This window comes from Lepisosteus oculatus, chromosome 12, assembly GCF_040954835.1.
Source record: "Lepisosteus oculatus isolate fLepOcu1 chromosome 12, fLepOcu1.hap2, whole genome shotgun sequence".
In the NCBI taxonomy this organism is placed as follows: Eukaryota; Metazoa; Chordata; class Actinopteri; order Semionotiformes; family Lepisosteidae; genus Lepisosteus; species Lepisosteus oculatus.
The window spans coordinates 17,108,947-17,136,843 of record NC_090707.1 but is presented as its reverse complement, the minus strand read 5'-3'; the positions used below and the strand labels follow the sequence as shown (position 1 = coordinate 17,136,843).

Genomic DNA, 27,897 nt, shown 5'->3' with positions numbered 1-27,897 from the left:
ATGGACAAATGCTTTTTGCAAGCGTCTGCTACCAGGGGTAGGCAACATTGGTTTATCTAAGGAACAAGAAATCAGGTTTATTCCATGCTGAAAAGAGAAGAAAGAAAACTTCTTTGGGTGAAGAAGGCAGCTCCAAAGCCGAAACACTGTGTTTTCTTTCTTCTCTTTTCAGCATGGAATAAACCTATTACTTGTTCCTTTGCAGCCTACGCATGGTGACGCAGCTACCCACCAGAACTATTGTTTTTTCTAGACAATACCATTACAAACCTTCTATCTACCAAACACTTGGAATACTGAATTGATTTTTGATTTATTTAATTGGCCCATGTGCAGTAGATCATGCCGTTTAATTATGGTATACCTGGAAAATGACATGTTAAATGGAAGAGCTAAAGTTGCCACAGTTGATTGAGTGTAATTCGTACTGAGCGCCACCAGGTGGCGACTTAATTTTATAAATGTGCCTTATTCAGCTGTATGCTGTGCAATAATAGTAATAACGATTAGAACGATTGTAAGTGATTGCATTAAGATGTAATCAACTAAGTATTTTAATTCAGTCATTTAAGTTGGTATAATACACGGACTGTATGTAATGTCATTAGGTCTGCCAAGTACCATTTTTGCAATTATTTTTTAGAATGTAATTTCTCAAAATGGTTTTCAGAAGCATCTTATTTTCCAGAAAATAATTGTTAGTCTTTGTAAGTGTGTGTATGATTCATGCTTGTGTTCCACAATTGTACACTAATGAATATTAAAAACTGTAGTTTTTTAATACAAGAGACAAGTTTCATTACTTGTCTCCCAAGATAATAATACATTAATGAAACGGTGCCTTCAGCTTTATAGTTTGTCTTGGAATCTGTTTGCCTGCTGGCCTGACATGATAGAATACAAATCTCAAACATGCTCCAGTTCAATCAATCAGTCAATCAGTCAATCAATCAGTTTATTTATCAAATGCACAACAATACAGCGTGCAGCAGTAATTGCTGGCAATGAAATGTCTTTTCTGTGAGCTCACTGGGGAATATGCCAAAAAATTAAAGTTACAAAATAAAGTTACATAATACATAATAGTGATCAATGTCTGGTGATTAATGAAGGCACAGAGCGAAGAGTTAAGGATGAGATGGCGACCTGTGTGAATAGATCCAAGTGAAGAGCAACTGGAAAGGAAGAGGACTGTACAGTGTTTCTCGAAAGGGGATCAAGGTGTAGATCCAGGATTCATGCAGGGTGACAGGAAGATGATGACAGACCACTTAAATTGCACAAAACAAAAGTGACATACAGGCAGTGTGCTGACACGGGGACAGTGGTGTGTAGTTCTACAGTTATTGTGAAACGATAGTAGTGGGAGTAAGGGGAAAAGGTAAGAGCACTTTAAACAGAAGACGATCACAGATGAGTGTGGAGGAGGCCCTGTAAGGTGGTCAGGGACTGTGTAGTTCTGACCTCTATATGCAAGTCATGCCCCCAGAGAAGGGTAGTATTAAAGGACGGGGCTTTAGAAGAGGTACCGTGAAGGGAGGCTAGTCAATGAGATAAGTGAATAATTTACATGTAATTGAAAGATTTTTAGGATTTCTGATACATTGACTCGTATCTCTTTTTGAACTAGTCTTTTTTTAGCAGCGTTAATGGACGGCCATAGACAGGGTATATGAAACTCTTAATTGCTCATAAAAAGAGCACGATAAAGCATGATAAACTGAGGTAAGTGCATTGAGTATGCAGTCCACCTGGTTTTATAGAATTTATTAGGATTCCTAGGATGAGTGAAAGCAGAGAAACATATAGTAATCTTGCCCATTTAAGTGAAATATTGGTTCAAATAAGGTAATTAAGTCCAGGATGGAATGAGAATCAGACGACACTGAGTCCCAGTAGGAGATATTTGGCCAGATGGGTCAAATGGCCTCCTCTCATTTGAAACCTTTCTTTGGAATCTCTGGCTTTTTAGACCTTTTGTAGACATGTTGGAAGTAAATTATTTGTGCTGTGCATCCATCATCATTTGGAAAATCTGATTAACCAGTGGAATTTAATAACTTCACGTCTGAGTAAAATGCTTGTTGTTGTGTAATATTGGGGTCATTTGTGCATCAAACTGTAGCTTTTTGTTTTACAGTTTTGCTTGATTCATTCTGTTGCTAAGGGAACCAGCTCTTTCAGTGTTTGTGGGCTAGATCTGGAGCTGATGTCATGAGAGCACTGGCGTTTTCAAACTTCTAACAATAGGGGCTTTTCAGGAGGAGACATTTCCTTGATGTATAACGTTTACAAAAAGTAAACTGCAATCTGCGTTGCAGTCAGTCAGTTTGAAAAAGATTTTTGGGTACGTTTTCCATCTGGCCTATGTGTGTGTCCAACAAATGGTGACATACATTTGATGCTCACAGGTCTTCGATCATGTTGATGGGTTCCTGCAATCTATAAACAAAAGCATAACTGGCAGGATATTTGGGATGCAATATAAAGGCTGTAAAACTTGGAAAGACTTAAAAAGTTAAATGCTAATCATATTATAATCCACATTGGGCAGTACTTGGACTTGTGTTTTCTGCAAGTAAACAGATCTTGGCTGTTCTTTATTTAATGGACCACACAACCTACAAATATCTTGAAATCAAGTATAAAACATCGTCTTGTATAAAACTTGTCTGATGTAGTTTGACGCATTTAGTGAATTTTGTTCAATCCCAATGCCAAACAGTTTGTTTTGCAGCACTACATTAAAATCGAGCTTAAAAGCTTCATCTATGCAAAACCTTTTTTTGTAATTTGTATGTCTTTATTCTAGATAACGATGAATATAGACCACCTGTGTGGAAGTCTTACTGTAAGTATCGCTTAATTTAATTTCATGGTTTTGTTATTAATGTTTTTCATTGTAAAGTAATGTGCATGGCAGTGTTTGAGGAGGAGGAGTTGTGTTCTGAACTCTGTTCAGAGAGTTTTTCTTCTGTACTTGAGAGCACAGAAGAAAAGCTCCTGGCTCAATTACTGACCGTGTTATCCTTTTTGTACGGCAGTGTACCAGTTGCAGCAAGAGGCACCGCATCCCAGGCGGGTCACGTGCACCTGTGAGGTGAGTATGTGAGGAGTATGGCCACTGGTCCAATTATTCAGCTTTCAGCCCTGTTCTGAGCTTTATGTGTACAGTAAGAGTGCTGTTGCCAGTCACTCACCTCCTGACTCCTCTTCTGTCTGTATAAACCTGAAAGATTAGGCAGGCTGAGTCCACCTCTTGAATCCCACAATGCATTGGAATAATTCAGCTGCCATTTATCATTGTACCATGTTCCCACCCCCCCCCCTCCCTTTTTGGCCCATACATTTAAAGGGTCTTCTTGTCATTATCATCTCCCCACAAAATAAGACACATCAGTCAAACTAGGACCTCTCATGATCCTAGTGTTTCACTGTGGATTAGTAGATTGTTGGCATGACAGTAGCCTCAGCAGAGGAACAAGATGTACAGCTGGGGTTGCTCTTGCCTTTTAAAAAAATAAAAAATAGAAGCGAAAATGGAGGATCTTTTTTCTTAGTGTCTGTTGTAATTGTAATGCTCTAGGCAGCTTTCAAAGAGGACTCGAAGCTGTGTTGCTTTTGCTTTTGCTAGTGCGCTGTCAGCATGCCTCAGCCTCTCACAGTAGAGCCCACACACTGCAGGAAAAGAGCAGATCTATCTCTCGGCCTGCTGAAGCTTCAGCTTCTCGTTTTGCAAATGTCTCCAAAGGGGCCCAGACTGTACATAATGGCCTCCACTGAGGATTCATTTGAGAGCAACAAACTTGCTGCACTTGTCACTTGAGCTGGTTGTGAACCACCGTAATCCAAGGGTGAATAGCTTGAAAGGATGGCAAATTACTCCACCTCATAAACTCTGCTCATGTGGTTTAGGGCTTAAGACCATGAAACCCCCACTTGTGGAATGTTTATGCTTCCAAAACCTTGTGGATCCAATACATTATTTTTTTTTTAATTACACTACCAATACCAATACCAATGCCAATGAATTTTAGAAGCCTAATAAATGCGATACCTATTTTCCTTCTAATTGGCACTTTTTAATGCAAGTTGTCTTAATCAGTGATATTTTTTGTACTCTAACATACATTTGATCAATACTAGAGACCTGGCTGAGCCGCAACGAGAATGTACTTATGGTAGAGGATTATCCCTCAGGTTTTGCCTCCCAACAGAAGTTCTGCTCAACAGAGCGAGGAAGAAGCTTGCAGGAGCTGATTTGAAATAATCAGAGGATCAAACAGGACTCTTCATTTGAGATTTTACCGCCTGCTGTCTCTAGTGCACCACCAGTATGTTTCATTATAATCTATGGACCTCCAGACCCTCTCATCTTTTCTTTCTGAAATCAGTGGTCTCTATCAGCATAACTCCTTAAACATGACGTCTTTTTCCATGTCCTGTGTAGAGGCCCTTAGTATGAATGCTGACATGAGTCATGATTCTCATGCTTTAACTCTCCAATCACTGTTAGTGAGATTTATGCAAAATGTTATAGGCCATACTACCCACTCCTACCCTGGACTTGATAATTTCCCCTGGTTTTGATATGCAGAATGTTTTAATTGCAGGTTTATATAATTATTCTGTTCTTTCTGAGTAATGAGTACGTGCTTCTATGAGGCACACTGCCCATTATATTAATAGTTGGTCTTGAAATTTATCAACAAATAAAATGTTCTTAGAAACTTTGTTTGCTTCTGTTTCGAACCAGTTAATGTTAAATGTGGGTTGATAATTGCATTGATACTCTTACTCGTGCTTTGGGCTTGGTAGTGTAATTCATTAAAAAAATCTCTTCTAAAAGACTCTTCTTAATGAAAACATAACGTGATTTACATGTCTTTGTCACATTTGGTGTTTCACATTACAAGTACGTTATCTTGCGTAGATGGATAATGTTCAAAAGTTAAAGGGTATTTTTTTCAGAATGATCTGCAGCAAAATATTCAAAAAGCAAAATATAAGTTTTATCAACAGTGACTTGAATATCCCAGCTTTACTTTTAATTTAATGAAATTTTGCAATCTGATATTCACACTATGAATATGTTATGTTTAAGACAACTTATAGTTGTCTTAAAGATGATGTGTTTACAAATGGGAGTATGTAGAACAAAAACAGATATTACAAAGTTTAAACAAAAAATATTATTCATTTTCTGAGGTAATTCTGCTGGATCTCCTGTAGTTCTGAATACCTTCATGCATTTTAGAAATTGATCCTTGAGGTGTACTGTAATTATTAAAGCAGTGGTTAAAGAGAGCTGTGACCATTTCCAGACAACAATGAACCATTAACTTTAAAGTATTATATCCTACTGTTGTAAAATATACATTTTTAGGTTTGTTTCCAGCTTCCCATACCTATTTTAGGGATGCTGGTTTTGAATCAGTTTGAAATACATAATATAGAAAAGTTAGCAGATCGTTTTTTATGTTTAAATAATGAATTAGGTAAACTCTTAGCTAAAAGGAAGGTCCTGATACAAGTTTACTTAGCAAGCAAATTAATAAAAGTGAATATCATGGTTGATTATCAGGAATACCTGGTGACGTGCCTTCTTTCTTCCTCAGTGTGGTTTCAGCAAATAAACAAGCAACAACTTAAAAAAAAACTGTTTGCAGACGTTTACAGAATTTAAAGGAATTCTGCCTTTCATGGAGGCAACTTACCTGGTCTCTCAAAGAAATGTGGTCCCCAGATCCATAAGACAAGTGCACAAGCGAGATGGGAAAAGTTGTTTCCAATGATTATTGATTTGTGTGAAATTGTAAGCATGTAAAAACATTTTAGTATGCATATTTTCATGAGGTAATAATGCTAATTATGCATAACATTGTTAATGTTTTAATAATAAACAAAGTTTAAGAATCTGAAATGTGCAGCCTTCTCTACAAATTCCTAGTTAAATACTAGGTTACTAAAGTTGTACTTTTGTATATACTCATTAGTAGATGTTTATTCTATAAGTGGTTTTGTCTGTGTTGCTTGTTGGCATGGTGCGCTTTTGTCAGAATGTAGAGAAATAAACCCTAACTAACCCTATGACGAACAGGAAGAAAACTCTGTATACTAAATTATGTACCAAGATATGAAGTAAGTCCCAAGTTTCTTTTGCCTGGTGGGTACCACACAAATGAAATAAATATTCCCATTACTTGTGTAAAAACACAGCCCCTCTTCCTAAATTTAAGGTTAGTCTCTTCAGTTTAAAAACCCGGTAGGTTTCTGTCCAACAAGGGCCAAAGCGATGGGTGTGGGGCTTGTTAAAGATGGTATTCATCACTTGATGCTCCTTTGTCTTCTGAGTAAGAAAAGAGCAGAGTGTAATGTACTGAATGCAAAGAGACTTTGGCTTTGTGACCTCTCTGGGTGACAAATTTGTGCACATTGTGCCTTCATCTACAGGCCGAAACTGACCTGTATGAAACTGAGTGGTGATCAGAATTTTCCTTGGCCGGTCTATTATTCATATAGACATCCTTAATATTCTCCTGGCATGTAATAATATAGATAAGAAACTTTAGTCTTGTTTCCATACTGCCCACAGCGGTGAAACAGTTGTCAGAGTAGGAAATAACGTGCTGTTATTCTTTTATGTGGGTTTAGCTTTAGTGACTGATTAGATGGTAAGATCAAAATGCAGTAGTTGATACAATTAACCATCGTATTTTTATTGGATGGCCTGAAAAACAAGTAAGGTTGTCAAGTTGTGTACTGTCCACATTCCGGTTTTGTGCCTCAAACAGAAGGAGACATCCCCTATCTAAATCACATGAGACGTTCCACAAATATCTGTTTTTGGTCCGATTCTGTTTTTGCCATTTCTTGCCCCTGTGGGACATAGTATGAAAAGACTAGGTAAACTTATGTTTTTGAGACCAAGTTATATTTATCATTTGAACTGGGAGATAGCTTTCTAATTTCGTTTCAACGTTGCTTGGCTATTATAATAAAATGGATGTTGAAAATTGCTAAAATAAATATGATGCTTTTGGGAGGGCATAATCAACTTTAAAGTACAACATTTTCTGCACTTTCAGTCGTCTCTCAGCTAACTAAATTGTTTAGTTAAGATATGGAGGTGGAATCTTAGGAGCTTTCCTTAACATATTGTCACACTTGTAACAACCAAATGACTGTGCAACTAGCCTGTGCCCATTGGCTCCCTGCTTGATTCAAGATTTTAAAATAAAGCTTATAACATCTACATTTCTCTGTGGTTGTAGCCTCCCATAACTAGGACCTGCTGATTCCTTATGTTAATAATCAGACTCTAAAATCACAGAACACTGCCATGCTTAGTGTTCCAAGGCTGTGGGCAATAAAGCCAGTTTATCAGTCTCTTATATAGCCTAAGTTGTATCTACACTTAGGAATTGTTGGTCACCATTTATAGCGGAGACTCCCTGAAAATAAAGGATGTACTTTTACAATTTGGTTTTAGAGCTCTCAGCATTTCTCCTAACTGGTAAGTAACTGCTGTTACACTTTGCTTTTGTACATACAGTATGACTTTTATTTAAGCATCCTGTATTTAGAAATGGATAATTATTACAGTTTAGAAATTCCTTTTATTTGGCATTTTTATCATTTTTGTCTGTCGCTTTGAAGTGATTTGGTGAAAAGCACAGTAATAGCTACTGATAGATGGCAACCTTTGAAATTTCACTCTGTTAAAATGCCCAATCTTAAACATGATTTTTATAGGATACTGTAGCTTCAGCATGTATATCATGCTAATTGATGTTGATGCAACAATAAATATTAAAAAACACAGAACTCCAATGAGAGAGTCTTGTATTGTGTAAACCAATATTGAGGTTCTTTTATTGCTTGAACATTTGTGCATTACGACATTAAGGAAAGCTAACCAGAATTGCAACAGTTGTGATAAGCTGGACGTGCAGCTAGAATGAATAGCAGAATGCCTTTTCTTCTTCCTACCTTTGTTTTTCTTTCTATAGTCACTAATTAGCCTACACTTACAGAGGTTGTTAAACGAGAGCTTTTTTGGGGAGCTTTCTGTTCAGTGATTTGCATTCTAGCAAATCCAGAATTAATGGGATACATTAATTAACACATGCACAAGTTTTTTATTTTTATCAAGTAATTATTCAGAATAATTCAAACCTTAAGGTAATGGTTGTGTGTTCTTCATTTACATTTCTTATCAGCGATGTGAAATAGGATGAGCTTGACGGTGTACCAGTGAGCTTAGAGTGTGTGACTGTCAATCACTTGTCATGGCTTTGCAGAAATGTGTGTAGGAAGGCCCTTATCTATTAAAACTGAATGTTGCTTTTTGGTGTGGTAAAGGGAAAGAAATGTATCTGGCAATGCTATTTGTCAGTCTGACATGAATCCAGACAGAACAGCTTGTTTGTTGTCAGATATTTTGATGGCTACCACCCTGCAGCACAGGGTGGAAGCATATACCAGGTATTTAATATGGATTAAAGTGCTTAAAAAGAGGAGAGCCAAATCTTTTGGGGGTATTTTAGGTGATTTCTGTACCATCACCAAGGCTGAAATATTATAATGTTAATAGAACCTTCAATGGGAAGCAGACAGACTGTAGCACCCATTGCTTTATTAATGTGTGAGGTATGATGTTTATAGCCCTCAGCTGTGAGTCTCTGCAGATTGCCTTTTCACTTAATTAGACGATTTATTAAGTCTGATGCACGCTAATTTATGTGAATTGCGTGTCAAAACGTGGGGTTGATCTTTTTTTAAAAAGCATTAAAAAATCGCTTTGAATAATGAAACAAAGTGCAGTTGCTAAATTGTTGCTCATGTGACTGATAATGTAGCTAATAATGAAAGACCTTTGCTTTAACTTGTTTTGTATGTTTTACTCTCTTAATTCAAGCCATCCAGTATTTATGCTACCTAATTTAAATTGTGATTAATTATAGGCAATGCACAACATATTAGCACAGTGTTTTGGACTTAAATGCTTATTTAATTGTAACAAAAATGTGATTTTTGTTTGACAGTATAAAGCAGTAAAATCTTTTTCGGCAGTGGAGAAATTTGAACTCTTTGGATGATGTTATTGAATTTAAATAAAGCCTGTCCTTTATTAAACTTTCAGTACCCTGTCTTTGAACAAGCTCTGCCTTTAGATCAAGATTTATTTTACCTGGAATGAGTCTTCAGTCTTGACCTGCATTGTTTTATGACTGGACATACAGTATGAGTTAACTGTAAATGTTTCTTGATTTGTACGTGCTTCTGTATATTATTTCACATTAAAATGTAATAATCCTATTGTGCAAGAACAAGCAAAGAAACACTACAAAATAAAATAGTAATGGCAATTGAACTTTTGATTTCATGTCTTGGAAGTAAAATAATCTTGTTTATATTTAAAATAGTAAACCTATTTTAATGGTAAAGGCCAAGATAATCAGACCGTTTAGATACAACACTTTTGGGCATGTTCATTTTCATATCCAAAAATACTAACCTATTGCTCTGAAGAACACTACAGACACAAAATCAGATTATCATCAAAACAATTATAAATTGCCGTTCTTGTACAATGCAGCATACATTATAACAGGGCATAATTGAAAATGGTGAAAAGGCTTAACATATTAGTCTTCATTAACCTTACCTTCACAGGGTTATGGGTGTAAAGAGGGAGCATGCAGATGATTAAAAAATAAAACTGTGTTGTGATGAAAATATAATAACTTTCAAAATAATCAACGCCGGTAACATGGATTAACTGATGAAATCAGAATTGGGGAAACGCGTAGGTGAAGGGTATAATTGATGGAACCCTATGGTTTGATGAACTCAGTCTTTGAGCTCCAGTGTCCGTATAAAACGTTGGTCTAAAGCAAATAGGAAAAGGGTGTAAGATTCTGTGTTGATGGCAAGGACAGTATTGTCATTTAGCATACTTTTCTGGATATACGTTTTAAGCTGTATTTTGTCCAATTGTAGATATTATTCATGTTTCTCTTGTAAAACCTGTTTTTCGTGTAAGACTTCAGAAATGTTAGACCAAGGAACTGTTTTCCATAAGCTAAACATTTTTTGCAAGATCTTTAAAGCCAAAAACCGCCTGGACATTGGAACACTGGCAGTTGTCAGCGATCACACAATGAACCTGATCAGCTCTCAGCCGAGGTCAGTCAGCCAAGGTTGTGGTGCAAAGGAGTTGTTTTAAGACTGCCTGGCTCTTGGTTATTCTATGTATGTCTTAGCAACATTTTCTGTTGTCTTAATGTTTTTGAAAAACATCTGCAGGTATTTTTGTCCATTACTTTTAAGTGAAGAGAGATATAGTGCTATTTTTAAGCTGCTATGTAGCTGTGTGTTAAAAATAGGTAAAGGTCTACAAAGTAAGATGTTGTTTCTGTTTAATAAAGGCTGAAATGATAAACTAGCAGAATTGTGGCAATAACTGGCTTATATCATCCTTGTTGTGATGCTTATGTTTTTGCATATTAAAAGCATACATTTGAAAATTCTAAGGGTATAAAACTAACAAGAATCACATGTGGCACGAAAGATATCAGATTCCAGGAACTGAAGAGCACAGGCCTGAGTTTTAAAATAAATTGCATCCAGCAATAGTTAGCATTCTCTCCGATAATAATTAGGGGCTTAGGAGGCCTAGAGTTCTCACTACTGATGAATTTTAACGCTGCTGAAATTCCGTTAGCTTTGCCAAAAGAAATGTCGATATCGATCATTGTAGACATTAATTATTATGATTGATTCAACATATCTCACACTGTCCACCGTTGCTTTCAGCACTTCAGTATCAAGCACAATTAGGAAGTGAGAACTTGCCCTATTTAAGAATGCTGTTCGGGCTCTAGGTTCATGCTTATAGTTTATTTACATGGGAAGGAACATGACAATTCAGTACTGAGAGAGAGCTTGTTTTGAAATTCCAGCCTCTCTTTTGTGTTTCACACTATTTGGTAATAACAATTCTTCAAGACTTCACGTCTATAAACGTGGTGCTTGGTGAGGTTACGTTTTTGACCCAGTTTACAAATGAGTGAATTTCAAAGCCACTGCATGTGCAGTGCCTCCCTGCATTGTTTCGGTAAGCTGTTTAATGTTAGGAGTGCCCATTTTGATAAAATGCCCCTATAAATTAGTCAGTACACTGAAACCGATGGACTCGGCATCTGTGAAAATCATCTTTTTTCATTGGTAGCCCAGGGGCTTCTTGTGTGGAGTTGAAGCTAATTATTCTCTGTTAAAACATGTTGTCCTTTAGAGGGAAAACAGATACCTTAGGTCAGTAAAAAAACTAACAGACAAGGTTCACCTAATCCCAAAAGCTAACTGTTAATTTTTTGACAGACTAAAATCACCTAAGTGTTACTTTACATTCCCTTTATTCCTTGATCTCATCTTAACAATGTAATAGGAATTTTTAATTTTATTATTTTCAGGAATTTTCCGCTGTATTTAAAGAGTGAATTTCAGATTTTACTGCTAATATAACTAATTGGTAATGCACCGGCATTCTTTAGTTTGGATAAATTAATACCTATTGGGAATGACAGTCAAGGTTAATGTACGAATGAATCAATAGAAAATATCCATTGAGGAGCATGCTGCAAATACCATATTCCAACTGCCTGAATATCTAGTGCACACTGTCCTTGTGTGAAATCATTTCAAGGGCTATACATAAAGACAGACTATTTTATAGACTTAGATATGAGAATTAAGAAAATAGGCAATTTTTCTCAATTCTTTTACCAATTCTTATAGTCAGTGACAGTTAAGTTAATTTTTAGGTGTTAGAATTAGAAACGTTTTACTTACATTTTTCCACACAGCTATGAGCTCATACGTGGCTTAATATACTGTAAAGGGATAGTGTACCATGTAATCAAGAAAGGGATTCTGTTTTGGTGTAGCAGTGAAAAATAGTTAAAGGTTGTATGAAAATACCCATAGGTAATGCTTTATGAATAACAATGTACCACCTGGTGATAGTGTAGTTTGCGCCTCGCACGGTTATCGAATTCTGTTGTACTCTGGAAAACAGTTGTTTTGATTTATTGGCTTTGCAGCCCTCTTGATTTAATTCATTATCTTGTTCATTACTCTCGCATTAATTTCACTTCCTGTTATATTCTGCCTCCAGAATGATGTCGGGGTTTGAATAAATTGTCTCTCTTCGGAATTTTGCTTAAAGAACAGCCTTAGTGAAAATGTTAGCTTTAACATTCTCCTTTGTGACAAAGTAAGGTGAAGTCCTTTTACATTCTGCAACCAGATAACATTCTGAAATGTATGTATCCTAATCTGTTAAATCCATAATTCTTATACTTTATCATAAAAACAGAATTAACCAATGATTATTATGCAATTGAAGCATCATCGGTACACTGGCTATGTTGGGAATGCTTGAAGCACAGTAGATGATGAAGCTCTACACATTCTGGAGTTAATGTGCACCAATATGTTCAGCTTTGGTAACTCTATATATGCGTCGAAAGGTTTTCCCATTAAAATTCATATGATATCTCTGGAAATTGTGTGCTGCAAAGTAAACAACCCCCACCTTGCCTTTTGTTTCTTCAATCTTCAATTTAATCTACCACATACAGCCCAGAAGTAGGAGGGGGATCTTGGGTGATAAAGTGCTAAGCAAGCAGCTTTCAGTCTGCCTCTGCAACGACCCACAGCTCAGGTTGATTATTAATGTTCACACCGCCAGCCAGCAAGAAGGTTAAATATCTGGACCACAGGGTTTGTTTCCTCAGCGTGTTGTTGATCATATTAGTGCTCTTGAGCCGAACACGCACTGTTGGAGCAAAATTGCAAAAACATTCCCGTCTCGTAAGCCATAAAGAGCCATCAAATAAGACGGAGGCGGGGATATGGTCTTTTCTCTTAAAGTTCTAATCCTGTAGACTAATTCTGCTTTCTTGTGCTCAGCTCCACATTAAATAGATTTCCTATTAGCACCAGCTGATGCCTGTGGTCTGCGTTACTGCCGGCTCTTAAAGTAATTTGATCTTTCAGCTGTATTGATGGACTCCACAATGGAGGAAATTAGACTTCCGGAAGGAAGGAATCCACAAATGTGTTCAAATAACCTGATAAATACCCGTTTTGCAACACTTTTACAAGCATCCTTTCTAGTGTCCTTTGCAACAGGACCTCCACATCCATCTTGATAATTTCCTATTTGAAGAATAAGATTGCAGGTTCTTTTAAAAAGTACTGTACTGAACGGATTTCCTGTTCTCTCTCTTTTCAGGTGGAAAACAGGCCCAAATACTATGGAAGAGAGTGAGTAATCTTATCTCCCGCTACCCTCATGGCCCTCTAAAGAGTCTTCTTTTTTTAGGAGGATTATGAAAATAAAATAAAATCAATCAAAGAATACTTCTGGTTTGGTATAAACAGTGCTTTATTTTTACTATCCAAAAGGTACCATGGCATGATTTCAAGGGAAGAGGCTGATCAGCTGCTAAGTGTTGCAGAAGGATGTTATCTCATTCGTGAAAGCCAGAGGCAGCCTGGGACCTACACATTAGCCTTACGGTCAGTGTAACCACAGTCTGTCTTTGATTTGATTTGTACATGACTGTTCGATCTTAGTAGCAGCTGTCTTAGAACTATAATACTGCAGAGTTATATTCCATAAATCACACATTCATCTAAAGCCCAGATACAGTATATTAAACTTTTATTGTGTGACAATAACATAGATTACAATTACAAGTATAGACATGTAGATATTTTTACAGAGGTGACTCTGTGGTTGTCACACAGTAGCTATCCCTATCTTTGAACATCATTATATGATGTATTAATGCAATCCAAAATAAAGGATGCCTTAATTTGTGTATTTAATTTGAAATGGTTCTATTTAAATACATTATTTAATTCATTCTGTTGTTTAAATGTAGTCTCTCAGGTGGCAAGTACATAAATATCAGCGTTGTTATAAGTTATATGGCGCATGATAAAATGAATTAGCTTATCTAAAATGGTCAGGTTGTGGCTTCTTTTCATTGGCAGTGCTGTGGAGATGTTCTTATCTTTGGGCGTATTTGAACTCGGGTATCCCCATGTGGTCTGTCTAATGCTTGCACATCTTTGCGAAATCTTTCAAGTCTGCCTTGATTTGTTTTGAACATTTTCTTTAAATTCGTGGTTCTGGAAAAAGTCTAAAATATCTGTGAAGTATCACTGCAGATGCATTGCTATTTAGAACTGTTTACAATTAGCTTATAAAATTGTGCACCTATGAAAAAATATTGATGTTCTAGACTACTTAAAATGTGCATTTATTAGAATTAGTGATATGAATCATTTTGGGTTAAGTATACTATGAATAAGACGGCAGACGTAAAAGAAAGTTGGTTGTCTTGACAACATATGCTGCCATATTTAAAATGATTAGCTTGCTTCTATATAAGGATGTTCTCAGCACTCATGACTGTTTTTGTGCTTAATGGAAAATTAAGAAAAATGAAAACTTTTCAAGCCTCTTCTTTGTTGAAATAAGTTTGTAATGTTTCAGCTACTGAATCACTTCTAATTTAACTTCCCTTTGCTAGATATTCTCTCACATTTTAACTGCATTAAGTAGAGGGTAACTGGATTAAAGCAGATTAAAATACCACTTTATTCCTATATATTTTAATTTCTTTGAGAGCTGTATCATCTAATGCAATTTGCTCTTTATGGTAAAGTCACTGGTTTCTCAAAGCTGCATCTCCTACAATTAAGCTGAAGTTGCCTCTTGGAGTGTAAAATTGGATTACAGAAGAGACTGCTTACCTCAAATTTAATTATTAAATGTAAATGGAGTTAATGAAGGAGGTACAGTAGACTTTGCCTCCCCACATTTGACACACAGGAAGAGAGTGAGCCCATTGTTATGAAAATGGTGCATGAACGATTGGAAACTATACTTTGCCATTAGCTTGTCCTTCATAAAATGACAGCGCCTAAAGATAACTTTGTAGCTTCTGCTTGTAGCTTGGAAAGTTCATCTTTTCACCACACAACACTCCTATCCCTTGACACCCAGATATTCAGCATTTTCCAAAACACTGACTAGGCATTCCCCCTTCAGGCTGAACCGAGTCCCGCAAACTGGTTTGATTGGAGAGCTGAGGTGGGTGGGAACCTGAGGTAAAAGCCATTCAGACTGCGCCAGTGACCTTGTGGGACGTCTGGTGATATTGACCTTTAAAAAGCGTTGGCAAGGAGAACTGACTGCTGAGCACAGCCACCCTCCTTGCTGCTACTCCATTCATAGCCCCTGGCCACACATTGAAATGGTCACCTCAGTGCTATGGCTGTTTCTGTATTAAGTAATGATAGATTGCACTCTTCTGTTTTTTTTTTTTTGCTTCTGAACATTGTAATGTAATGCTATGTTTTGTTAAAACCATGCATTGTGACTGTGCAGATCCTTTGCACTTTAATAAGACTATGAAACGATTTCACATTGTATCCCTTTTCCTGCCTTTTAATAGTATGGTTTAGCTATCACATTGTGTTTTTAGGATTAATATAACCTACAGTATGGATTAATTGGTAGACAAATGCCATTTATGGGTGAAAAGGAAGTCACTGTGAATGGAAATGTAACTGTCATTCTGGTAATCTAACAGCCTTTAAGCTAAGGCAATGATGCGTCTAGAATGGAAAGTGCTGTGAAGTAAATATGGCCTTATCTTTTCATTGGTTTATGTTTAATAAGAAAATCCAGTGTTTTTTTTTACCACAGTGTGATTTTTTTTCAGCAGTGTTGTGAAATATCAGTGTAATGTATAGAATACAAGATAATTAGCACAAGGAGACTGAGGGTGAACTGTTTGTGGACACATTTGGGTGTTAACCATGAGCCACACATCTTCCAGTGATTTGCACACCACCAACCTTCCTCTGCTTATAAATCATCGTCTTTGCTGCTGTAAACAAGTTGCTCATATAATGGTGACATTTCGGCTGTGCTGCCTTCACGAACTCCACAGGGGGTCAGGCGAACTGAAAGGTTAGCGTATTAAAGAGCTGATTCCAATGTCTACTACAGAAAATGGCGGAGTAATAGAAAACTCCTCGATCCCTTTGGCTTTCTTGAGAGATCTACCATTGTGCATTCTCACGGGTGCGTTCTTTCGTGTGATTAAGAAATGGTAAAGGAGCAAGTGAAACTGGGTGACCTAAAAATACACAGACATGTTTGTTGTTTTCTTTTTTAAATTGAAATAGATTTGGTGCAGAAAGCACCAACCCAGATGTCAAGTTAACCTTACTGGCTGAATCATACTTTGAAACTAAGTAGAATGTAGATATTCTAAGTAAAATGAAATGGCCATACATGTTTTGCAAATATGGTCTCTTTCTTTCAGTTTGAAAAAACAATTGTGTACTTGTCCAATTTGGAAGCCCCCATTGTCCCTTTACATCTTGGCTCACAATGAAGTGAGTAAGAGCACACAAGCTCCCCTGACCTGCCAACTTAAAACCTTTCATCTTCGAATATGTTACAAGCTCTTCAGTGATGTACAGGAAGTTCACCACAGAGTGGAGAAGAGGCGCATCTCTTATTGATGTCACAACAAGCCTTCTGCTGCCCATACCATTTTCTAAAGGCAGTAGCCATGTTAGATAAAACCTGACATATGCCTCAATATGTTGTCATGTCAAGGCAACTGAATTATTTTTAACACCCTTAGTTGTGGGTGAAGACACTCAGTTCAGTTGAAGTCAATGCTGGGCATTGGATTTTGAATTCTGTTTAAACTAGTTCTGGACTCCATTACCCCAGACATGTCATCCACCTTGTGTGCTTTGAATAAAAGGTTTTCATGTAGCTGGTTAGGCCCAGTGAGAGATCATTCTTGTTCTCCTGGGTTTTTCTAATAGCTATGTATATTTTTCTTTGAAAGACTGGATTTTCCAGTTCTGTCGAGATGGCACGTTGCTTACCAAAACGAGAATAGACTTTAAAGAGTTGAATAATCTTTTCCTGAGGCTGTTTACAGTTAGCTTCTCATTTTGCATTTTTGACCCATTAAGTTCTTCATCCGTTTTGGTGTTGCAAAAAAAAAAAGCCAAAAACTTTGTATATTATGGCTTAATCTGTAATAACATATAGTTTTCATGTTCACACTGTTACATTGGTTTCTTTCAACATTAATCATAATTTTGGTGCACAACCTTATGTAAGCTTGTCTTCAAGAGCATCTTTTGACAATAATGTTTCTGAAACTGATGGAATTCATTTCGGTCTGTAGCACATTCCGTGATGTAAACAGGAAACAAATGGTACACAAAGCCTCTGGTGTTGGCTTGAAAGAGACCCAGAGTGCCACGAGTAACTTCTTACCACATGTTGTGTTTTTTTTCTTCCATTTGTGGCTGGAAAATTGCTAACACAGGAAATTAAATCAAATCAAGAAAAAGTAAAAAGTGCAAGAATGCTGATGGAAAAGTTCTTTTACAAAAAGAATTTGGGAAATATTCTTCATTTGCAACATTTTTTGTGTGCTTTGTGCCATCCTTCAAACACTTAAAGGGACAAATATCTAGCAGCATTCTGGTTGGAGAAGATTTCTCCAAGGAATGAATGTCAGCTCTAAAAAGTATCTAAAGTGTATATAGAAAGAGGTTAATCAGTAAATATCAAATGGAATTTCAATGAGGGAGAAATGTCTGCCGTTTATGTAGAAGTGATATCTATGCTGACATATAAATGCAGTATTGGTTATGCATGGGCTGTGGTAAGTTGAATTATTTATTCTACAAATTTTGCTTCTGCAGCAGGGTTAATGTTTCATTTAATGTGTTTACTGGGGTCAGCAAAATAAACCTGTTTTAATGAAAGACACTCCTAGTCTGGGTGTTACTGATGCAGGGCTTAAGAGAGAATTTCTTTCTTTCTTCCTAATTTTCTAATAAAAATATAGATATTAGCAAATCTGTCATTCTATTTTTACATCACATTTTTAAATGTTTTGGGTGAAAATGCAGCTTATCCAGTTATTTCTATTGATTGTCTCTCGTGCGACAAAACATAGAATCGAAGCTGGTGGCCCAAACAGTAATTTCTTTCAACATACTTTGCTGTAGTATGCAATGATTTTTTTAAATATGTCTGTATTTATGAACCTCAGTAGTTTTGTTTCATTGAAATGCATGTTCTTTCAAACATGAACAAGGTTTTGAAATGCAAATCTACATTTCTTCTGTTAATATAGTAGTATAAAAAGACAGTTTGTGGTTTCCTTTATGTAGAAACATTTTTCCCCTGTCAGTGTTTTCTCTAATTGCCTTCCATAAATAGGTTTGCCTTCCGATAGAATAGAGGATTCTCAGTTGCCTTATATAGCACTTTTTTAGTTCGGAAATTGGTTGGTGTAATTGGTATCGGTAGGTTGGTTGTAATGAAACCAAAATATATGTTGCTTGAAATCTCAAGCTAATATCTTAAGAAGGTTTGTAAGACTTCCTGAATCTGTCACTTTTTGATTCTTGCAGATGGAGCTCTGCTTGAATCATAGTCTTAACAAGTGTAACACATAGGCACTTTGTACACTGAGTCAAAGAATTGGCCTTTGGCGTTAACCCAGAAAGAAAGAATGATTGCCGTTGTTCCGTTTATGTAGTGCACTGCTATGGTTTTGGCAACTCAGCTGCGTTAGTGTATTTGTTGGCTCTATTTCTACACTAAATCCAGAATGACCTTTTTTTCTGCTTTTGTGATGACTTGGGATAAAAAGGTCTAATACTAATATCAGACTTCGGTATTGATCATTAGAAATAGAGGGCTCTGTTATTTGCACCCATTGAGTGCAATAACTCAGCAATGTGAAACAGAGATAGTGTAGTAGGACCTTGGGTGGAGTATGGTGCCTTTTATTCCAGTTTTTTTTTGCCTCTCACAGCTGTAGCATAGAAACTGAAAAGGCTGGAAGAGAACAAGTCAGTCCTTTTAGGGCAAGCTGGTCTTTTTTTTTTTCCTCTCTCAGGGTTGTGCCTTTCCCTACTCCGCTCAGTAGTGCTTTTTTTTTTGGCTTTGTGGTTTCTCTGCAGAGTACCCAGGAGTGAAATGTTACACAGATGAATCCAATGCAGGCAAGCCGTTTTGGCCTCTCTGTCTTCATCCCCTTTTTCTTTCTCTTCTGAGACAGATTTGGAAACCAAACAAGAAATTTCCGCCTCTACTATGATGGGAAACACTTCGTGGGGGAAAAACGCTTCGAGTCCATTCACGACCTGGTGACCGATGGACTGATCACCCTGTATATCGAAACCAAGGCAGCAGAGTACATCGCAAAGATGACAATCAACCCGATCTACGAGCACATAGGGTACACCACACTCAACCGCGAGCCTGCACACAAGAAGCATGTGCCTGCCCTCAAAGACGCCCCCGACGGGAAAGAGCCAGTGGGAGAAGATGGAAACCTGGAAGAGAGGGTAAGAAAAAAGTTTAAACCTTCGATCATTAAAGCAAACCTCATATCTATCACCCGGATGAAAAGTAGTTGAAAGACAAATGCTTTTATACATATAACAGAATTTGTGCATAATATGTGCATGCATGCACAAATAGTTTACTCTTTTTTTTGTTATAGTACTCAAGGCTGGGAATTAGACTTCTCTCTGTGAAGCAGTTTTAGAGCCATTTCAGGTTTTACAAGCTGCAGATCTGCATGTAAAACTAGAAAATGGGCTGGATGTTTTACATTCTTTTCTTTAATCTGAGAAAATCAGACACTCTTTACTTGCTTGACAAATGAAGGGTTTCCCTAATGTGAATTATATGAGAACCCAAAGCTCCTAAAATATTTCATATTCCAAAAAAGTGTGTTTCTTATATCCATCCCTGTTGTGATTGCTTTTATGACAGATAGCAGCAAATCCATGCTAATTGAAAACGAGCATTGCATTACTGGTGTGCTACAAATCCCTGAGGTCAATCAAAAGATCCAAATTACATACACAAAATGCCAAATGTAAATATTCTCAGCATGTTGACAAAGTAAAATTTATTTTCTGTGCAGTGCGAATGATTGATATGTTAACTCATGCGTGTGGACTTAATTTGAATGCACTTAATTTGCTGTATACGGTACTGAGTTTTACTGTATATGGTGACTGAATTAAAATAATCTGGACCAGACGTGATTTTAGAACAGGATGCTAGAGTACAGTATTTGTATAACATTTATTTATTCCCCATGAGTGAACAGTTTAAGTTTAAGAACAGTTATAACAATTTTTTCCACTTTATTATAGTGATTATTGGCTGATGCATTTCCATTTCAAAACATGTTCTAAAAATATTTAAAACATTTGGGTGATGATTTTACTACTATATCACTTATGGTTACAAGACAGTCATGTTCATTTATTATTTTTTAGCTGTTAGTTTCCTTTATGACCACTGTCATTCTTATAAAACTGAATTTTCAATATTTTATGTGTTTCATGTGATTCAAAGTTTTCTGAGAATAGCAGCATGAGCTTTCTTACCCTGTTTAATGTCTGGAAGATTTTTGTGAGTGTCTGAAGATCACTAGTTCAAAGAAAATCTTAGGGGATGATCTGAAGAATTTCTCATATGGTTTTTGTTACAGAGTGCATTTAATGTCACTTGGATGAAAAGCAATCCTCGTGTTTCTTGGTAATGTTTGCGCGGAATCGTTTAATACTTTTCTGTAAATTACATTGGCATCTCTAAAGAGTTCCTGCCAATAGCCAAGGTACGCTTGTGCAGGAAGGTTAACCTTACTAGTGGTTTTTCTTATAAAAAGTAATACTGTCTAAAACCCTCATTTAATTAAAAAAGAATGGCAGAAAAATTCAGACATTCCCTGCTTAGGTTTGCCAGTTCTAACTTCAGAGATATCGACAGTTAATTTTGTTGTTGAAAATGTAGCTCTTTTGCTAAAAAATCAGTAATGTTGAAAAAGAATGCTTCAAAAATGAAAGGCTTAAAGAACGTCACTACTTATAAATTAAAAAGTAGTATAAGACTTTAACACTCTTGACAAGTAATGGAAAGTTATGAAAATAAAAACATAAACCGCATTGCTTTTTTTGACTAGACATTCTTTTATAAACTAAATGTAAATGTCATGTAAAAAGGTTGTGTGCACTCCCTTAAAAAACATCTCCTTCAAATTTATACACTTACAAATGGCAAGACATCTGTTTTGTAATGAATGCAAAAAAACATTTGTTGAGTTTAAGAACATAAGAATGCTCATAAATGAGAGGAGGCCCATTTACCACACTTGATAGTTAGTAGTTAACTGATCCAAGAATCTCCTCCAGCCTCTTCTTGAAATAAGCCACAGTATCGGCTTCAACGTCAGTGCTGAGTAGCTCGTTCCATACTCCCAGAACACTTTTGTCTAAAGAAGTGTCTCCTGCTCTCAGTTTTAAATGCACGTCCAGAGAGGTTCCACTTGTGCCCTGTGGTCTGTTTTTCACTGTCCATTCTGAAGAAATCCACTGGATTGATTTTGTCGGTGCCTTTGGCATTTTGAATACTCGGATCAGGTCCTCTTGTAGTCTTTTCTGTTCAGGATTGAAAGTATTCAGCTCCTTCAGCCTGTCAGTGTAGGACATTCCCTTAAGACCCAGAACCAATCTGGTTGCTCGTCTCTGGACTGAATCCAGAGCAGCAATATCTTTTCTATGACATAGTGAGCAAAATTGTCCACAGTATTCTAAATGAGGCTTTACTTGTGCATTATACAACTTTATCATAACATCCCTTGATTAAATTCTACACTTTTAACTCTATATCCTAGCATTTTTCTATTTTTTTAATTGCTTCTCCACGTTGCTTAGGAGTTGTAAATGATGTGCCATCATAACAACCTCTTTTTCATAAGAAGGCTCTTCTTGCTCACAGTTCCTTTTTTGATGTTATAGTTCACGTTATTTTAGCTGCATACAAATCCAGATGTTTTTCCAGTCGTGCATTCTTTCAAAATCTTTTTGAATTTAATCGTGTGCTTTTGCTAATCCTCCTAACTTGGTATTATCTGCGAACTTGACTAGTGTACTAGTCTAGAATCCAGAGTTTACTATATTCCAGAATCTAGATCATTGATGTAAATTAAGAAGAGTAGAGGTCCTTGTACAGATACCCTTTGTTTATCTGTTTATGAGCCAATTCCCATCTCAGAAACCTGTTCCTCTGAATGCCTACCACCAGTATTTGAGAATTTATGAGGAACTTTATCAAAAGCCTTCTGAAAAATTGAATACACTGTATCACCTGCACTGTGTGAATCCACTAGTGTTTTTGCTTGTTCAAGGAACTCTAATTAGTATTAGGGAATATCTACCTTTTCTAAATCTGTGTTGACATTTTTCTAGGGTATTATTTCCACAGAGGCGATCCTCTAGTTTTGTTTTGATAATCAGTCAGACTTACTGCTCCATAATTACTTGCAGTTCCCTGATGACTGCTTGTGACTGTTTGAAGAAAGAATAGGAGTAAATGACAGCTCTGTTAGGGCAGCACGGTGGCACAGTGGTTATCATTGCTGTCTCGCTGGGGCCCTGGGTTCAATTCCAGACCTGTGTGCTTCTTTCCACAGTCCTAAAACATAATGGCAGGTGAAATGTCTCCTGGGAAAATTGGTCCCAGCATGTGTGTGACTGTGTGTCTGCCCTGCGGTGGACTGGCACCCAGTACCCTGCTTTGTGCCCACTGGTTGCCAGCTCCCCCGAGGCCATTAATTGAATGAAGCATTTGGTAAATGGATGGATGGGCAGCTCTGTTTGGAGCTCAGGAAGAAGAGTCTGCCTTGAACAAAAAAGGACAGTGAGTGTTCTTTTTATAAATGTCCTTTAAACCCTAGCATCCCAAAAGGGAATCCAAAGAAATATTAATGAGAAGATAAAATTCCAGCTACATGTCCCATCTGGACACATACAGTATGTGATTACCCAGATGGGTACATATTAATACACTAGCACTGAAGAGTATAAATATTCCTGTCTTGTGCCTTAGCACTTCTAGAATTCCAAAAAATAAACCTGGAGTGGTGCTAACACCATAATTCATGGCTGCCATAATTTGAACACGCATAACAAACATAAATTGAAGCACCTTATGTCTCATAATATTTACATCTTTCAGTCACAATGGAAAAGAAAGTACTACAATCTTTTTGATGCACTGCTGGAGTTGATGGTGTTCTTCACAGGATGAAGTCTTCAGGGTGACATCTTATGTGTATCACTTGCTTGAGTGGAATAGTGTTAAGATTTAGCTTGGACTTATGTAGACAATGACAGGGCAGAAATGATAAGCTGGATAAATTAGTCCTGTTAGAAATTCTTGCTAGACATAGAAGATTGAAGAAGATCAACGTAGATTGTTGGATATCTATCTTTTTTTCCCGTTATTCTCTGTCATTGGCAGCAAGAGGCTGAAATGATGGAAATTTTAAATTTCTAGTATAGAGTAGTACTATATTGGCCTCACAAAACAAGACTAAAAAAATCATGACCTTACAACTGTTGATGTGCCTGATGACTGTAATCATCATCAAATGGCGTCCCATTGTGGAAGCAGCCATCCTGCTGTCCAGCATTGGTTTCATGTGTTGTCTTCCTGTATCGGACAGTATCCTGTATCGGATAGTTGGATCTTCAGCTATGGAGCACCAGGACTGGGTATAGCATTTGTGCCTTTAGTTAGCACTGCTGCAGTCCAGTAATGCTGGATTCACTGACCCTGAGTACCACAGTGACTTAATCCCGTGAGAACCCTGCCAACTACATTCCGAAAAGTGTTCATTCTCTTGCACCCAGCAAGAAGCCTTAGGCGTCATTGCAGTGTGATTAAAACAAGTAAGCCTGTGTGCCTTTTATGCTCCCTCATGTCACAATCGTACATCTAAACTTCCAGTTTTATAACTGCACGTTCAGGTGGCAATGAGGAGAGCAAAAGGGGGACTTGAGATTGTTTTTTTATTTTTCTTATATAGGTGATATATGTATGTATAGAATGTACTGTATGTTATATATTATATATTTTGTTCTATACAGTATGTTACATATATCCATCCAATATGATAGCTCTGGTTATGCGTCTTCATGTCTCAGCTCACAGCTCCCACCCCTACATCCCCACACACAGAGAATGAAGTAGTTCACTGACCCACCCACCCACCCACCTGTAAGTCACTCATTTTTGAATACATCACAGGCAGAGCAAGCCTGCATAAGAAGCTCAGTGCTGGCTGGAGGAGACGCAGGTTCCTCAACAACCACCCCATAAGCTTTCAGGCAGCTGGGATGTTACAGGGGTACTTATGTCACCGAGCACTAACAGAGACCAGGCCCACTTACCACAACCCAACCTTTGAAGGCGTTAGCCAGTTGTATGCCTTTTGCTCACAGTCAGCTAGTGAGATACCCAGGCTCAAACCCATGTTGTCTGAATCACAGAGCTATCCTGTGCTAGGGAGCCCTGTATTTTAACCTTTTACAAAATTCTGTTCAATCAGATTGTAACTAATCAGTATTTCTTAATTAATACTGCATTTAAAGGTGACAATGTTTGTATTTTCTGAAGTGAAATACTGTACACTAGACAATGGTGAAAAATTTAGCCCGTAGTTATTTTTTTAGCACTTGTACAAGCAACAACGCTTAGCATATTGATAACAGCAGTGTGTCAGAAGTGAAGATAATCTACCAGCTGATTTTGGAGACCTTGGCTTGTATCTCTTTGTGACAGCATTTCCTAAAGAATCATAATGTATGTAATAATTAGGAAAACTCATGGTCTGTGGATCCATCCTTAAATCTGATAGCAAATGGTATAACATCTGTTATCAGTAGTCCCAGTGTAGTACGGGAGAGAATGAGGGAAAGCCAACAATTATTTTGTTCACTTCAAAAAGCATCTCTCTTCCCACGTAGGGAATGTTGGGAGTTTGAACGGCATTAATTTCCTTTGGTGTTGTTTTTATGGAGTTGCCAAAATAGCCAGCGTTGCAGAAAGTAATGAGACTGTTGTGTGAGAAAAAAAAACCACATACAGCCATTACAAATTGAAGTAAGTGCATTTACTAGAATTCCATTTGTCATGGTGTGTAAATGGAAATGATTTTACAGGAACTTGTGAAAGCAGAAGAGGAGAGTTGATTTAATGGCAGTAATAAAAGTGCTTCTATGTATTCTACAACTTAAATATGTCATGTTTATTCCTTCTTCTCAGATCTAAAATAACTATGTAATGCTGACCAAGTAAGGCAAACATTTCAGGAATATGTAAATTCCTTTTCTGTTTGTTTTAGAGCTTTGATCTGTAAATGTCAGCTTTAAAGAAAGAAAAAACTGCCGAATGAATCGCTCAAGAGTTTTTAGGTGGAAAGGGTCATTATTAGAAGTGTTTAAAAATAGTGCAAAATTGATTTAAATGCAAATTGGTTTGTATTATTAAGGGCAGCAGCGATTTAATGAATAGAAGTTCATTATTGGAGCATGAGATTTGTTTTGACAGACTTATATAACTGAAAAACACAGAACAGCTTTGTGTGTGCGCGCTCACAAAACAGTACTTTCTGTGGTACATTCAAAACAAATGACAGTGGTGGGTAAATGTAGCATTTGCAGTGGTACCTAAAGAAACCTAAACAAAAGCAATGTGTAACACTTGTAGCATTAGGTGTTATCTGCATTATCTGTGTTAATTAGGTACCACTATTAAGAAGCCTATAGTTTTCGTTCAGTGTGGAAGTGGGTTTATACTGTATATGTTCAGGTGGGTAGCTGTGTCAGCATGCGTAGGCTGCAAAGGAACAAGTAATAGGTTTATTCCTTGCTGAAAAAAAGAAGAAAGAGAACACAACGTTTCGGCCGTGGAGCCTTCTTCAGAAGACTCCACAGCCGAAACGTTGTGTTCTCTTTCTTCTTTTTTTCAGCAAGGAATAAACCTAGTACTTGTTCCTTATACTGTTTGTTTACCAGGGCAGCATTTATATGACAAGTTGCTACTTTAAAAACATAAACCTCTGTACAAGTCACCTGCTAGGCAATACTGTTGTGGTAACTGCTTTCTTCAAAACCCATTAGTCAGTTAACTCAAAACTTTTTAGGTATTACTCTACTGGGAGTACAGTTAACATAATATGAAATATGGCTCCTACATTAAAAAAAGGCCACCTGAGCTCCATACTGTTCTCGCATCGCGAACTCTGCCTCTGTCTCGAGAAACACTGTACCAATGGACTTGAAACTTTGAATGTTGCATTACATTCAAACCTGTTTTCCCACCTGCACCTCATAAATCTTTTTTTGTGAGTCATCACATGCTTTGCAGAACATAACAGAACTCTCTCGTCATGTTGTGTCATTCTCCTTCCTTAATTGTTTGGCCAGTTCATTCCAAACCTGCTTGGTATCATGCTAAAGACTGGGTGTCAGCATGAGCCAGAGAGGGTACCTGCCCGTTGTTTTACTCTCAATACTCAACCTGTACTGCAAACTGCTCCTGTTCCAGGACAAAGCCAACAGGTCAATTAATATCAGACTAGAGTGGTATCCTTCTAGTGACGGTACAGTAACATATCTAAATGGAGTTCCTAGTTGAAACGAGATTCCTATCTGGCTGCCATTTTATTCTCTTGTTGATGGTTTCCAGTACCATAAGCTGCTATTGTGTAAAAACTATTTGGTCAATTAACTGCTAAGTTGGTAGGTGTCATTTTTCTGACTTTACAATTGAAATACTGCGATTGAAATATGTAATAGTTCCTGTGAAAACCAGCATGTCACTGCCATGCTACCATTTTCCAGAGTGATATCACCGTGCCTCTGTCATGGGAAAAGCTATGCAGAGTGCACTGATACTCACACCTCACCTGTTGCAACAATACCTTTTCTTCTGCCTCCAATGGCTTATTCTGAAGAATAGGCTGGGGCTTCTGGGATAGCCCTCAAAACTGCTAGCAGTTATCACGTGTTCTTAGATAATCATGAGGTTTCAGCAGGCATGGGTTGAATTTGTATTTGCAACACTTTTATAATAGGTTAAAGGTAGTCATTACATTACCACCGGGTTTATTGTAAATGTTATTTGTATTTGTATATCTTCAATTCAATGAAAGTCACTTAAATGGTATTCTTCTCTTTTCAGCAGTTCATGCATGAAATGGTTAACTTTTTCTTCTCAATTTGATATTGAATGTATCCTTTGGCGTCCATCTTCTGTAGGTCTTTTTTGTATCTATGAAACATTGTCCATGCAGAAAAGGTCAGTTCAGGCTCATTTTCTCTGATGCTTCCAAATTCACTATTGATTGGCCACAGTATGATATCGAATTGGGGTTTTTTTCACCACCACTTTTTTAGTAAAAAACAAGATGTCATAATTTTGATAAGGTTTTTTAACATGGTACTTTGGTATACATTACAGTATATGCTCATGCTCATGAAACAGCAACACAAAGCGAGTGTACACAAACACATGCATTTGCTCTGCACAACAGTGACTTGATTGTATTTACTCTAGTATTTCTTTAATTAGATAATTGTTAGACCCAAGTCAATAAACTCCCTGCCAGACTGTACGGTCAGTTTTATATTCATTGAGTGCAGACAAGACACACAATTGAGACCAGATTCCAGATTAGGCAGTTTCTGGCTGGTAGAGGGGAACACACTATTCATTTTCCAATTGGTTTTTTGCCAGAGAAACCAACTGAATAGAATTATACAGTGGATAAATTGTCCTGATGTAACTGCCCTAGATAATGCTGTGCAGAAATGGATCTCCAAAGTTATTAAACCACATTTATTTCTGGAAAATGCAGCAAGGTTTTTCGGTATGTTAAAACACATGGT

General features: G+C 37.1%; 1 protein-coding gene across 2 annotated transcripts in view; it reads left to right on the top strand.

The window, feature by feature from the left end:
• chn1 (chimerin 1) overlaps positions 1 to 27,897 on the top strand; it is a 58,886-nt gene that overhangs the window by 8,498 nt on the left and 22,491 nt on the right. For both annotated transcript variants that reach the window (XM_006636501.3, XM_015359023.2), the window contains exons 3-7: positions 2,813 to 2,851; positions 3,045 to 3,100; positions 13,304 to 13,335; positions 13,477 to 13,590; positions 19,203 to 19,491. In XM_006636501.3, coding sequence (XP_006636564.2) covers positions 2,813 to 2,851; positions 3,045 to 3,100; positions 13,304 to 13,335; positions 13,477 to 13,590; positions 19,203 to 19,491 — 530 coding nt within the window. The remainder of the gene's footprint in view (positions 1 to 2,812; positions 2,852 to 3,044; positions 3,101 to 13,303; positions 13,336 to 13,476; positions 13,591 to 19,202; positions 19,492 to 27,897) is intronic.